Source organism: Mesoplodon densirostris, chromosome 14 (assembly GCF_025265405.1).
Source record: "Mesoplodon densirostris isolate mMesDen1 chromosome 14, mMesDen1 primary haplotype, whole genome shotgun sequence".
In the NCBI taxonomy this organism is placed as follows: domain Eukaryota; kingdom Metazoa; phylum Chordata; class Mammalia; order Artiodactyla; family Ziphiidae; genus Mesoplodon; species Mesoplodon densirostris.
In genome coordinates this window covers 25,985,258-25,998,798 of record NC_082674.1, presented here as the reverse complement: position 1 = coordinate 25,998,798, position 13,541 = coordinate 25,985,258, and the positions used below count along the sequence as shown (strand labels likewise).

General features: G+C 37.4%; 2 protein-coding genes across 2 annotated transcripts in view; one reads left to right on the top strand and one right to left on the bottom strand.

Moving 5' to 3' along the window:
- NLRC4 (NLR family CARD domain containing 4) overlaps positions 1-8,874 on the top strand; it is a 48,283-nt gene extending 39,409 nt beyond the window's left edge. The window contains exon 8 of the mRNA XM_060116937.1: positions 8,582-8,874. Within this exon, the coding sequence (XP_059972920.1) occupies positions 8,582-8,874 (293 nt within the window). The remainder of the gene's footprint in view (positions 1-8,581) is intronic.
- Positions 8,875-9,509: 635 nt separating this feature from the next.
- Positions 9,510-13,541, bottom strand: part of SLC30A6 (solute carrier family 30 member 6) — a 38,793-nt gene continuing 34,761 nt past the window's right edge. Inside the window, exon 14 of the mRNA XM_060117709.1 lies at positions 9,510-12,944. Within this exon, the coding sequence (XP_059973692.1) occupies positions 12,444-12,944 (501 nt within the window). The 3' untranslated portion in view covers positions 9,510-12,443. The remainder of the gene's footprint in view (positions 12,945-13,541) is intronic.

Here is a 13,541-nt window from a genome sequence, read left to right as displayed (position 1 = left end):
TATCCTGAGAAAACTCTAATTCAAAAAGATACATGCACCCCAGTGTTCATAGCACTATCTACAAGAGCTGAGACATGGAAGCAACCTAAATGTTCATTGACAGATGAATGCATAAAGAAGATGTGGTGCGTATATACAATGGAATATTACTTAGCCATAAAAAGCATGAAATAATGCCATTTGCAGCAACATGGATGGATCTAGAGATGATCATGTTAAGTAAGTCAGAGAAAGACAAATATCATATGATATCACTTATATGTGGAATCTAAAAAAATGATGCAAATACTTATTTACAGAACAGAAATAGACTCACAGACATAGAAAACAATCTTATGCTTACCAAAGGGGACAGTGGGGGCAGGGGGAGAATTTGGGATTAACATATACACACTACTATACATAAAATAGATGGGCAAGAAGGACCTACTGTACAACACAGGGAACTATATTCAATATCTTGTAATAACGTATAATGGAAAATAATCTGAAAAAGAAAAAATATACATACATATATATATATATAGAACAATCACTTTGGTGTACACCTGAAACTAACACAACATTGTAAATTAACTATACTTCAATTTTTAAAATGGTTATTAAAAAAAACCCCACTGCTCTAATCCATATCCTGGATCCAGAGCTTCTGTTTCCATGGTCATTTCTGGCTCTGCATTTCTGCTCTTGTGTGACTCTAGATCTGTGTAATCTTGCTTCCTGCAGTGATTTTTTTCCCTATCCTCCAAGTCAGGGGTCCCCAACCCCCGGGCCTGCAGACCAGTACTGGACTCGGCCTGTTAGGAACTGAGCTGCACAGCAGGAGGTGAGGAGTGGGCCAGTGAGCAAAGCTTCATCCACCGCTCCCCATTACCGCCTGAGCCATCTCCACCCACCAACCCACACCCACTCCCCTGTCCATGGAAAAATTGTCTTCCACAAAACCAGTCCCTGATGCCATAAAGGTTGGTGACCGCTGCTCCAAGTGACTCAGATGGGTAGAACAGTCACTTATCCTTAATTTCTACTGGAAGGCCCCAGTATAATTATAGATGTAGCAGATTTACTGAATGCTGACAAGTAATTGGGAAGGGTGGGATTACATGATAGTTCTAAACAGCAGATTAAATTTAATACTGGCACTTCCCCATTCCCAATGAAATGCAAAAACATTTCTGCCAATTTAGGCTCTAGTTGCCTGTCAACTGCCCTGTCTTCCTCCATCACCATCTCTTACAGACCCCAGCAATTCCAAAACAAACAAACAAAAAATCCCTCCATGTTATTATGAAAAGTAATTCAATTATATCTAGCACCCTAAGCCCAAGCTCGGTTCAGGACCTTCCTTCACATAGCCAAAGACATATTAATGTGCTCTATAAACAACAGTCTTCAGTTCCAGGTCTTTCCTCTACCTCTCCACCACTGGGCTCTATAAACATCAAAGAGAAGAATAGATTTATTTCCTCCATAATATGAATCATGTTAAAAGGCAGATGAAGCCAGAATTAGGGTTCATTTTGTTTTTGTACTTTTTAATTGAAGTATAACATACCCACAGAAAAGTGTACAAATCCCAAGTAGAAAGTACAAGGAATTTTCATAAGGTTCATATACCCATGTAACTAGTACCCAGATCAAGAAACAGAAGATTGTCAGCTTTATAGCTCCCTTCTCCCAAGGGTAACTGCTATCCAGACTTCTAACATCATAGATTGGTCTTGACTGTTTTTGAATTTTATATACATGGAATCATGTAGTATGTATTCTTTTGTGTTTTCTTTGGTTGAACATCATGTGTGTGAAATTCATCCACATTATTATGTGTAGTCATGGTTCATTCATTCTCATTGTTGTAAAATTTTCTATTGTGTGAACATACCTCAACTGATTTTCCCATTCAGCTGTTGATAATTTGAGTAATTTTTAGTTTTTGAATATTGTGAATAGTGCTGCTATGAACTACTTTGTATATATCTTTTGGTGAACAAATGGCCACATTTCTGCTGGGTATCTATGTAGGAGTGGGTTTGGATTACAGGTAAAGATTATACGTTAGAATATGTTCAGCTTTAGTACACATGTCAGTCTTCCAATGTTCTTATATTCAATTCAGGTTTTAAAAAACAGTGGTTTTCATTATTACACACAGCAATTTATTTTTATTAGAGCACTTACCATTTGAATTTAGAGAATGTATTCATATGTCTTTCTGCCCCACTAAACTGTGAGGTCTTTGGGAACAGGCCCAGGCCATTAGACTTGGTATTGAGTATATATCCCAAACTCAATAAGTATTTGTTGTATGAATGAACAAATTAACTTACAGCACTTCCGCAATTTGACATGAAATATAGGCTAGCTTGGGTTCTCAGAAACCCAATTATAGTAAATGCTATTTTCTTATATATAAAATCAACCAAAAATTCTAAAATACACTTGTATGAGTTCACAACCTCTTTACTATATCTGAACCAACCAACTGTTCAAGCCTCTAGCGTAAGTTTCCTGGCTCTGGTCCATAACACCTCTCCTGGATCAGACCTGGCTTTGGGATTCCCATCCCATTTAGTGATGGTATATGTGATGGATGAGATGCAATATGCCTTGAGATGGGATAAGAAAATGCAGACTGGTAATAAGAGATGGGGAGTCTAATGAAATAAGGGCTACATAGGAAGAAGTAAGGAGGAAATATGTCATAGGAAGTATTTAATGAGATACAGGGCAGGGGAGATGCACTGGAGACACAGGGAGTATTTTCAGAAAAGTACCTTTTTACCAAAGGTTTTAGACACCTCCTGGTCCTAACTGAAACCTGGTTCTCCCCTACATCTCTCTTTAGTCACTTTTTATTTTCTTGACTTTTATGCCTCTCAGAGATCAAAGGCAAGGTCAGGTTCTCCTTGATTCTCATTCTGCCCTTGTAGTCCACTCCTTCTCCAACCTCATTAAGGATTCCTACTCCCATGAAGCTTAGGCCATTTAACTGGACTATGGTTTGTCCTTTGTTATTGCTATGAATTCTGAACTTCTTGTCATCTTTTCTTATTCACTGAAGCCTTTGGCAACTGTCTTACAGAATTCCTCACCCTCTAACTCTGGTCATCCACCTAGAAGACTTCACTCCTTTTGTAAAACTACTCAGGCAACACTCAGGAACCTTCTCTTTGTTCCTTCTCTTCCATTCTCCTTCACTCATCTGTGAGCATGGAATTATCAGATTATGATAATTCCACTTAAAATTGTTCTACCTCTGAGATATTAAATTCAGATAATCCATTCTCAAACAACAACCTTCTAAATTTCCATCCTGGTTACTCAATGACTCATCACCAGTTCATTTTACTTCATTGGGACTTCCAGCCTGTTGAGTTCACTACTATCTACTTACTGAATAGCCCCTGTCTATCTCGACTTCCCTTCCTACCTAGTTTAAATTCCACCCTTCATCCTGCAAACATTCTTGTCACAATAGCTGAAACTCTCATGGCCCACAGTATTACAAGTCAGTGTAGGCAATGACAGTTAGTGATCGCTGTGTGTGATAGATGCAATAGTGAAATGAAGAAAGTATAATGAGAGGTGGAGTCTCTAAATAAAGACTACTTAATGAGATGCAGGGAGAAAATGAGATGTGGCCGAAAGGTATGAAATTAGATACAGTGTATTTGCTGGCAAAACTGAAAACCTGGATTGTCCTTAATTTTCCACTTTTTCTGTACCTACACTCAGGTTACTGGGGAAAATCACACAATTTGGCAGATAGGTACACTACAAGTTTATAGTGACAAGTTTCAACAAAAATATTTAGAGCAAATGGTAAGAAAGCATTATACAACGAAACTTGTGGTATGCAGCAAAAGCAGGGCTTGAATAAAATTCTCATCGCCTTAAATACTTATATTAGAAAAGGCTGGAAAATTAGTAAGTTTCTAATTTAAGAAGCCAGAAAAACAGAGTAAACCCCAATACAATAAACATAAGAGTATAAATCAATGAAATAGAAAAAAATACAATTAAAAAAAGATTAGTAAAGCTTAAAGTTGGTTCTTTAAAAAGAGTAACAAGATAGATAAAAATTAAGCAAGACTGATCAAGAAAAAACAGAGCAACATAAATAATTTCATTAATCAAAATGGAGACATAAGCACATGTATGTTTGTAGTGGTTTTACTCATATCACATATCTGATAAGGGACTACTATCTAGAATATATAAAGAACTCTTACAACTCATTGATAACAAGACAACTCAACGTTTAGAAAAGGCAAAGGATCTGAATAGGCATTTCTCCAAAGAAGATACATAAATGGCTAATAAGCATCATAAAAGATGCTCAACATCATTAGCCATCAGGGAAATGCAAATCAAAGCCACAGTGAAATGCCTCTTGCCACCCACTAGGACGGTTATAATAAAAACAGGTAATAATAAGTGTTGACAAGGACATAGAGAAATTGGAAACATTCAATTTTAGAATAAGAAAACATTCTGGCACCTCTTCAAAAGGTTAAACATAAATTTACCAATTCCACCCTGAGGTACCCAAGAGAAAATGAAAATATATGTCCATAAAAAAACTTGTACAGCAATGTTCATAGCATGTTTAATAGCTCCAAAGTGGAAACAACCCAAATGTCCATCACTACTGAATGGATAAACAAAATGTGATATATCCATATAATAGAGTATTATTCAGCCATAAAAAGAATGAAGTATTAGAATACACTATAACATGGATGAACCTTGAAAATATCATACTAAGTGAAAGAAACCAGTCACAAAAGACCACATTATGGTATGACTCCATTTATATGAAATGTCCAAAATAGCAAATCTATAGTAACAGAAAGTAGATTAATGGTTGCCAATGTCAGGGGTAGGGTGGGAATGAATGCTAGTAACTGTGGAGTTTATTCTTGGGGATGATTAAAATGTCCTGGAATTAAATAGTAGTGTACAACATTGTGAATATACTAAAACCCACTATAGTTACACTTTATAAGGGTGAATTTTATGGTATGTGTATTATATCTCCCCCAAAAGTCCATAAAAGTATATCCTAAGCAATGTATTTTTTAGACATAGAGTGCTTGTCAAAACCACATTTTAAAAAATACAAAAGAATGATAAACTCTACATCAGAATAGTAGTTTCTTTGGGTCAGAAGGTGGCAGATGTGTACAATAGGGGGATACCACATAGTAGATCCTAGTTTTTACCCATGTTCTTATTCTCAGGCCAAGTGATAGATTCATGAGTGAACAGGTGAAATTAGTGACCTATCCAATTCTGAATACATGAGGTCTATTAAAACAATAAACACAATCTCTCAACATTTCCTGGCAATCTTACTGTGCCTCTGTATGCAGCACTCTCTAAATAAACAATTTCAAACTTTATTCTCCTTAATCCACCAGTCTTCCACTATTTCACAGTGGATGTGATTCTTTTTTCCCTTTCTCTCCTTCTCCTGTTACATTATAGTACGTCTCTCCCCTCCTATCTAAGGGCAGTCTCTCTGCTCTAGCTGTGCTTCAGATCCCAGCCCTGCCCTCATTCCTGTTCAAGGACATCATTTCACCAATTATGCCCCTCTTTACCGACTCTTTCCTATCAGTTTTTTTTTTCATTATCTATCAGTTTTTAAAGATGCTCAAATCTCTCTCATTTTAAATAAAACTCTTCCTGACTCCTATCTTCCTACTATGGCTATCTATCAACCCCTGTCTTTCCCTTCGAGGCAAAAATTTATGTACCCTCAGTACATCTCCACTTCCTGGTCATCCTGTGCTTCCTACTCATTCCAGCTGATTCTCTACACACCTGCATGTGTCTTAATTCAATGGAAAATTTCCAAAGTGTTTCACTTACCTGTGTAGAAGTTGACACTGAGCACTCCCCCTCCTTTTCGAAATGTTCTCTTGACTTCCATGCTACCTTGGTTACTTCTCAGTCTCCTTTGCAATGGCAATTCTTGTACAGAGATATTAAATGCTCCAAATTTCTCTTAAAACTTGGTCCTAGGTGCTCTGCTCTTCTTCCTTAGAGATTACATTTAATCTTAAAGCTTTAAGTGCCATTTAAAAATTCTGACTCCCCAAATTTTGTTTCTAGCCCATCAGCAATCTGGGACTATCAGAAAGAAATCATCGCTAGCTCAGGGATCTATTTCACCTGTTCTAACTTAACTCTTTTTTAGATGACGTAGTTTGATTTAAATGTTTGAGGCTGAACTCTCTTATCCAGCATGTTCTCAAAAAGACAGCCATCTCATCTGAACTCCATTATCCAGTCTGTTCTCAAAACAAACAAACGAAAAAAAACCACCACAGACCGTACTCATGTTCTAGCTCAGTGGTAAATCCTGGGCCAAATCATTCTGCCACATGGATCCTGATAATTTTCCAAGTGCTCTTTCTTGTTTTCTAATTGTATTCTTTAAAAAAAAAATAGCATCTTATTTTTGTTGTGTTAGACGCAGTAACTTTTTAGGGTCTGTGAAAAAAACTAGGTTTTTGGAGTTCGTTTTTCCTGTTCCCTATGTTGCCTCATTTTTGTTTGGCTTTTAGTCAAAGGAACAGCCTTCCTTGTTGGCGGCTGTTCTCAATTGTCTGGTATTCCTATACTGTTCTCTTCACATTTTAGAGTGAGGCACAAGTTGATAGGAAGCTCTGTGCACCTGAGGGAGGGGGTTAGGTTCACTGTGGGTGATGAGGAAAGAAAAATAGACTCTTCCTTTGTGGGGCCTTTCCTTGGAGGCAATTCAATACTACCTGAGAAGGATCCTTACTCCTGAAGCATGTAAGCCCAATTGCCACTGCTCTGGAAACAAAGTGAAGTTGCAAAACCTATTGCCTTTGTGTGCTCCCAGGGCACCCTGACCTACCCACAGCACCTAACACCCATCTAATTATTTTTTTAATTTATTTTTATTGAAGTATAGTTGCTTTACAATGCTGTGCCAGCAATTACTTTATAATGTATGTTTTCGCACTATATTATAAGCCCAATGAGTCAGAGACCATGTATGTCCTTTTACATATCTCCAGCACCCTAGCACAACCCGGGGTACACAGTAGGCACTCAAAAATGTTTGCTGAATGAATAAATGGTAAGAGCTCTAGGTCAGGGGAACTACAGGGTGGTCTCTGGCCACACCTGAGTTTTGTTTAGGATGTAGGAACCTTCAAGGATCAGAATCCTTCTACCCAGAGGATTTGAGATTCTGCCTGAAATTTGGACCGAGCCACTTGTGTTCTCCACAGCCCACGTACAGCCTACAGCTCTAAATGTCACAGATTCCTCTTCTCTCAGTAGTCTGCTCCTCTGCAGATTAAATGAACAAAATGCATGCCCTTGATTATGGATTATATTGCTTGTTCTTGGTTCTTGTGCTTGCCCACATTCTAGTAATTATGCAAGAAACTCTCTTATTCTTTAAGCTTGGCAGACAGTCTGTATAAAGAGCTTACCCTCTGAGGATGGAATGGGCTTGAAATTCTTCTCTGTTAAAGTTCCTTTTAGGTGGTGAAATCTGTTCTACTAGTTGGGAAGGAGAAATGAAGTTGCTCTTTGGGGAAAGAGCCTTATATACAGACATGCTAATTGGCAACCAGTATTTTGACTGACCACATGCCATGCTGGGAAGCATATGGGAAAGAGGGCAGAGGCAGAAAGGACTTGAACATGATGGATAAGAGAGAGCAGGAAGAAAGTTACCCATAAGGAAGAGAGAAGGGCTCATTATGGGAAGGAGAAAGAGAGGAGAAAGTGAGGCCCTATGTATGAGCTAGGCTGGGCACAGGCTAAGCTGGTGTAACAGAAGACCCAACCACACCTTGGCTTACAGAACACAGAGCTTTATTCCCCTCTCCTATAATACTCAGAAGTGGGCAGTCCAGGCAGTTGGGGTGGCTTTGCTCTGTGCAGTCTTTCAGACCCAGAAACCTATTTTCTTTACTCCTCCATTCCTTAGGGTGTTATCTTTGATTTCATGGAAATGGCTAGGATGTTTATGTTCCCTTTGTAGGAGGTAGAGTGCCCTATTCTGTAAGGAAAAGAGGAAGTTCCTGAAGAGTCTAGGGAGGGTTAAAAATAAGCCCAAAGCTCCAAATCTTGAGATTCTGAAGGAACTTACTTACTCAAGTTCACAGTTAGGAATATTCCACACCCAAAGGAACAATAGTTAGGTAGTGTTTGCTTCTTCAGAAGAGGAAGTGACCTAATATTGTCGAAGTCCGACTCCAGTTTTGAAAACAGGTACTGAATATTCTAATTGCATCTCTCATACCTCAATTTTTATGCAATTTTCCATTTCCTGGAAGAGTCAGGAAAAGGGAAAATATATAATTCATTTATATTGGTTTGCTATACTAATAAATATTTATCAGATTCCCTTACATTTTAGGAAAAATATAATTTGTAAATATAAAGGACCAGGTTCACAATCACTGCTCTAACTACAGAGAATTCTGATTTCTTTCTTAAGCAAAGCACTAGTCCAAACATGGTCTCTTAAAAAAAAAAAAGTTGTTTTGCTTCCAGCTAACATACTTATTTCTATCTTTTTATTCAGGTGCATTTTTTGAAATGAACCCTCTGAAAAACCTCCAACAGCTGGATTTGGCAGGAAATTGTGTGAGCAGTGATGGATGGCTTGCCTTCATGAGTGTATTTGAGAATCTTAAGCAACTGGTGTTTTTTGACTTCAGTACTAAAAGCCTTTTACCTGATGCATCATTAGTCAGAAAACTTAGCCATGTGCTATCCAAATTAACTTTTCTCCAAGAAGCTAGGCTTGTTGGCTGGCAATTTGATGACGACGATGTCAGTGTTATTAAAGGTGCTTTTAAACTAGTAACTGCTTAAAGGGTAGCCTAAGCCCATGAATGCTCTGGGGACCCCATTACTTTCAGCCTGGTGATTTAAAAATCTTTGCTCATCTAGTCCAAGAGTCTGAAAGTAAATGGCAATCCACTATACACCTACAAAATATCCTGCAGTGTCTGCCTAATTCACCCCTTCTAAACTTTTTCTTCTTTTACTGATATCAGGATGATGTGTGGCACCATCACCTCCTTAGCTGGCCTCTTCCATGGAAATCTACTTTCTTAGTTTCATCATTCAAATAAAAAGGAGAAGGAAAAGAGGAGGATGCCAAGAAAATGAGCCCAAAGAAGAGGAGGAAATGGGAGGGAGTTTAACTTGACATCTATAAATAGTTCTGGTGTCCCATCACTTCTACTAGGAGTATCAGTTACTTGAAGGGGACTCCTGTTTATCCTTGTATTCCCTTTGGTCTCAAGAATAGCAGGTCACCAAAATTTATATATTGTATGCACATTTACTTAGTACAGGGCCTGGCATGTACTATACTCTCGACAAGCATTTGCTGAATATGGGATAAAGTTACCAATAAAGAACAGGCCAAAATTATTTAAAAGCAGAGAGAAAACTCCATGTATGTTCTTTATTCAAACAGTTTAATTCAAACAATTTGGAATGTAAAAATTATTTTCTTACATAAGAAGCAGATCAGACTCCCCAAAAAGATCAGCTATCTTTAGTTAAGCAAAAAATTGGCAGTTTATGAGTAGCTAAATCAGAGGCTTGAATGAGTAGCTAAACCAGTTGCTGATGCATGTATGTAATTCCATCTGTGACTTCAGAGATTAAGGAAGAAAGAAAAAACGGACCCCATTATTTTGTACCCTATGGAAGCTAAGGGTACCCTGCCCTAATCTTTTCCCCACCACCTCCAAAAATAATCCTTCCCCACAAAGAAAGAAGTCTAAGAAAAATCTGTTTAATCTAAACAGATTTAAGCTGAGGCAAGTCTGAAATAAACAAAAACCAAAATGGTGTCATCCTGTAGTTTACCCTCTGCTCTCATGGCATCTCCAATTAATGGCTCGGGTATTGGCATAGGTAACACTTGGCCTGTATGTTGAGGTAGTCACTGAAAAGAAATACTAGGTACAATATTCCGTTTCGCAAGTGGGCATATATTCTGCAGATTTAGTCATACAATTTTAGAGCTGATAGTTTCCAGATCAACTACTTCATTTCCCACCCTAACTTTACAGATGAGAAACCTCACAGAAGTTAAATGACTTGCCCATGGTTATAAAACTACTTATATAGTGGCAGCATGAGGATCGGAATCCAAATCTCGTCTTCTAGTCCAGTGTTTTTTTCCATTATAATATAGCAATTTCTCAAACAGGATTAATCATATTCCATGAAGCTTGCTCTTAATCACAAACCATGGGTCAAGTACTTAATTCAAACTTGCTTCTTTGTCTAGCTTCAAGTAACTCTGTGGCAAGATTTACTAGTAAGGCTACTACATCTAGGCCTATGCTGGGCAAGCTTCTTATTTTCATATCCAGAACCTGGTCAGATCTTGGCAAATAAGACTTCTTTATATAACAATGCCGGAACAATGTCACCTGAAGCAGTTGGCACTACTGAATTTCAGCAAGTAGAGCCAATTCTTTCAGAACCCATATACAACTTCTCAAATAGTGTAGGTGGGTATCAAAGCACCTTTGGAAGGACAATTAATTGCACAGGTGCTACCTCTAAATGGGTGTTAAGGAAATAGGCGTTTAACATCTCACAGAACTGTGTTCAGTACCTGGGTACTTTAAAAATCCCCTGGAGATGGAGAAGACATGCACAGCATGGCAGCACATACCTCTTAATCATCACTCAGTACACGGCAGTTCTTCAGATTTCATGCATGACCCGAATTCACGTTTAGATGAGGTCAATGGAGGAAAAATCACCCTGTAATAGTAGACCAATAATAGGTATAGTAATAGTTGGAGAACATAAGACAAATGTCAAGGAACAGGTTGCCTTATCACATTTTACAAAGTTTCACTTTCCCCGGCAGTCAAGGTAGCGTGGGCTCTATTTCTTCAGCAGGTCAACTGCCTGAACAGGGTTGCAGGTGTCAAAGACAATGATCAACTCCTCATCAAGCAAAAGTTATTTGGGACATGGTCACTTATTATCACAGGATGACTACAATTCTGCTCGACAGAGATGGCTTCTTAGATGTTTATGATTCTACTGTAAAGAAACAGGATTTGGGAGTGTTGCTCAAATTTAAAAGAGGATGAGTTTATTGAAGAAACTTGCAAAATCTAAAAAAAAAAACTTCTCTAGATAGCTGCTGATGGCTGGAAATGTCATAAATCTTCAGAAGTACTGGATTCTAGAAAAGTTGAATCCACTCTCAAAATCCATTTTTAAACCCTAATTATAAAACTCATGATAAAATGAAAAAAAAATCTCATAGGTAATCTGTGACTGCTGCTTGTTATACTTTTTATAAGTAATGCTGGCCATGTTAGAAAGTCCTTAACATTTGCATTTGGAAAATAATTTTAAAATAATTTACATGATTCTCACACTTCGATTCACTGTTTTCAATAAAGCAAAACAAAAAAAGTTAGAAACTGCCTAATGCAGATATAACAATACTGTATTCTATAACCTAGGGTCCACTATGTTTTGGTAAAATTATATAATGTAAACTCAAATAGTTCATGCAACTTTGAAAAAAGATTAAATCGTATTACTACGTATGGAATTCCACCTATTTTGGTAATATATGTGATATATTTTGTTAATAAAATGAGAAATTAAAGTCAACCGATGAAAAGGTGACAAAAAAGATAAATCTATCATTATGTCAGTATTTGGTTAAATGTAAGACAGAAAACTGGGATTCCTTCACTGCATATCACCTAAGGATTTGGTATCTATTTAACCAAAATAAAACACTTTGAGAATGATGGGCCACTTACAAATGTACTGAAATTTTTTAATGAGAAAAACTATTAAAAAACTGATAAGTAAAAATTTCAAGTTGTGCCAGATGGTAAAATATGTTTTAAAATTTCTGATAAAAATGTTTGCTTTTACTTTGCAAGACATAATTCAGGAGGACCTCAAAGGAAACTGTAGCAATTATGTTTGGAAAATCTATAAAAGAGACTTTTACTTTTAAAATGGACTTTTTCTTTTCCTAAAATGTGTACTCAAGAAGCATGTTTATAAATTTCACTGAAGAAAGTATTATATTTTTAATAATGTGACAGATCCACTCCATCAAGTGGCTCTCTTATAAAGGTAGTGTTATATCACACTGCAGTCAACTATGAAACCAAAGATAGCAAAATTCAAATTTAGAGAAACAGATTTCTAAAGGAAGCCTATTTAAAGCCTATAACATTTAGAAGGTTCTCACTGCCCCAAATACATTTTACAAAAATATAGTTTCATTGGTTTCATGAAATGTGAACAAACCTACTATTCTCTAATTAGAGTAAATGATTGAACAGTCGATGCAACGTTGGATTACTAAATAAACTGGAAGTCAAGGAGTCAATATTCCTCATAAAAATAAATTAAATTACAGTACATCATGGTCTTGGTTGTCCAATTCTATTGTTAGTTCCATGTCTACTTGGTATATTTGTAAAACCAGTCCTGAATCCTTGGGTTGCTCCAATTCCTGGAACTCCAAGTCCTTGATTAAGCATGCTGCTATAAGGTGTGTGTCCATGATTAAGACCCAAAGCATAAGGTCTTGTTTGAGTATTAAGAAGAATAACTGGGCTCACGTTTTTTCCAGGGGTGTTAAATGAAAATTCTGGAGGTGGACTACTGGGTTTAGCTGGAGTTGATGTAACAGGGTTGGAATCGTCAGTGCCCTTTAAAGGAGGCATTGGGATTATGTGATGATCTGAAAAGTTTAGGACATTGGCTGCAACAGGCCCAGACAGTAAGGCAGGCCTGATCCAATCATCCTTGAAAATCTGAACAGTCAGAGTAGATACTAGTGTGTACAGCCTGTTGGTCACATGAGCAAGAACCATTTGTTCATTTGCATCTCGTCGAATTCTCACATGAACAGATCCAGCCTAAAAGGGACAAAATCATATGAAAGAGACTGCTTAGAATTATACTACTGAAAATTCCATTAGAAATGAACATTTTATTTATGATTTGGTTGTAACATTACTTGGTATTTTCTTTAAAACAAGGGAAAACTTAATGTCTTGATATTCCTTAAAGACTACTTAGTAGTAATTATCAATGAAAAGAGTTAATAAAATAATTTATGACTCTAAATAAAATGTGACTTTTTAAAATATTAAAAAAAGAAATCCATGTAGGAGGAAGGCAGACATGTTGTAACACAAAGCAGAATACAAATGAAGCATATGGAAAATGCACTGAAAGGTCAGAGAAGGCAGGTATTAATTCAACTGAGGAAGACTTCAAAAGAAGATGGCATTTGATCTGGGTTGGTGGTCAAATGAAGTTTCAAAAGGCAGAGACAGGCATTCTAAGCTGAGGGAATAGCAATTAAAACCCATGGCATGTTTGGGCAAGAATAAGCAATATTGGGGCCTCCCTGGTGGCGCAGTGGTTGCGAGTCTGCCTGCCGATGCAGGGGACACAGGTTCGTGCCCCGGTCCGGGGAGATCCCACATGCCGCGGAGCGGCTGGGCCCG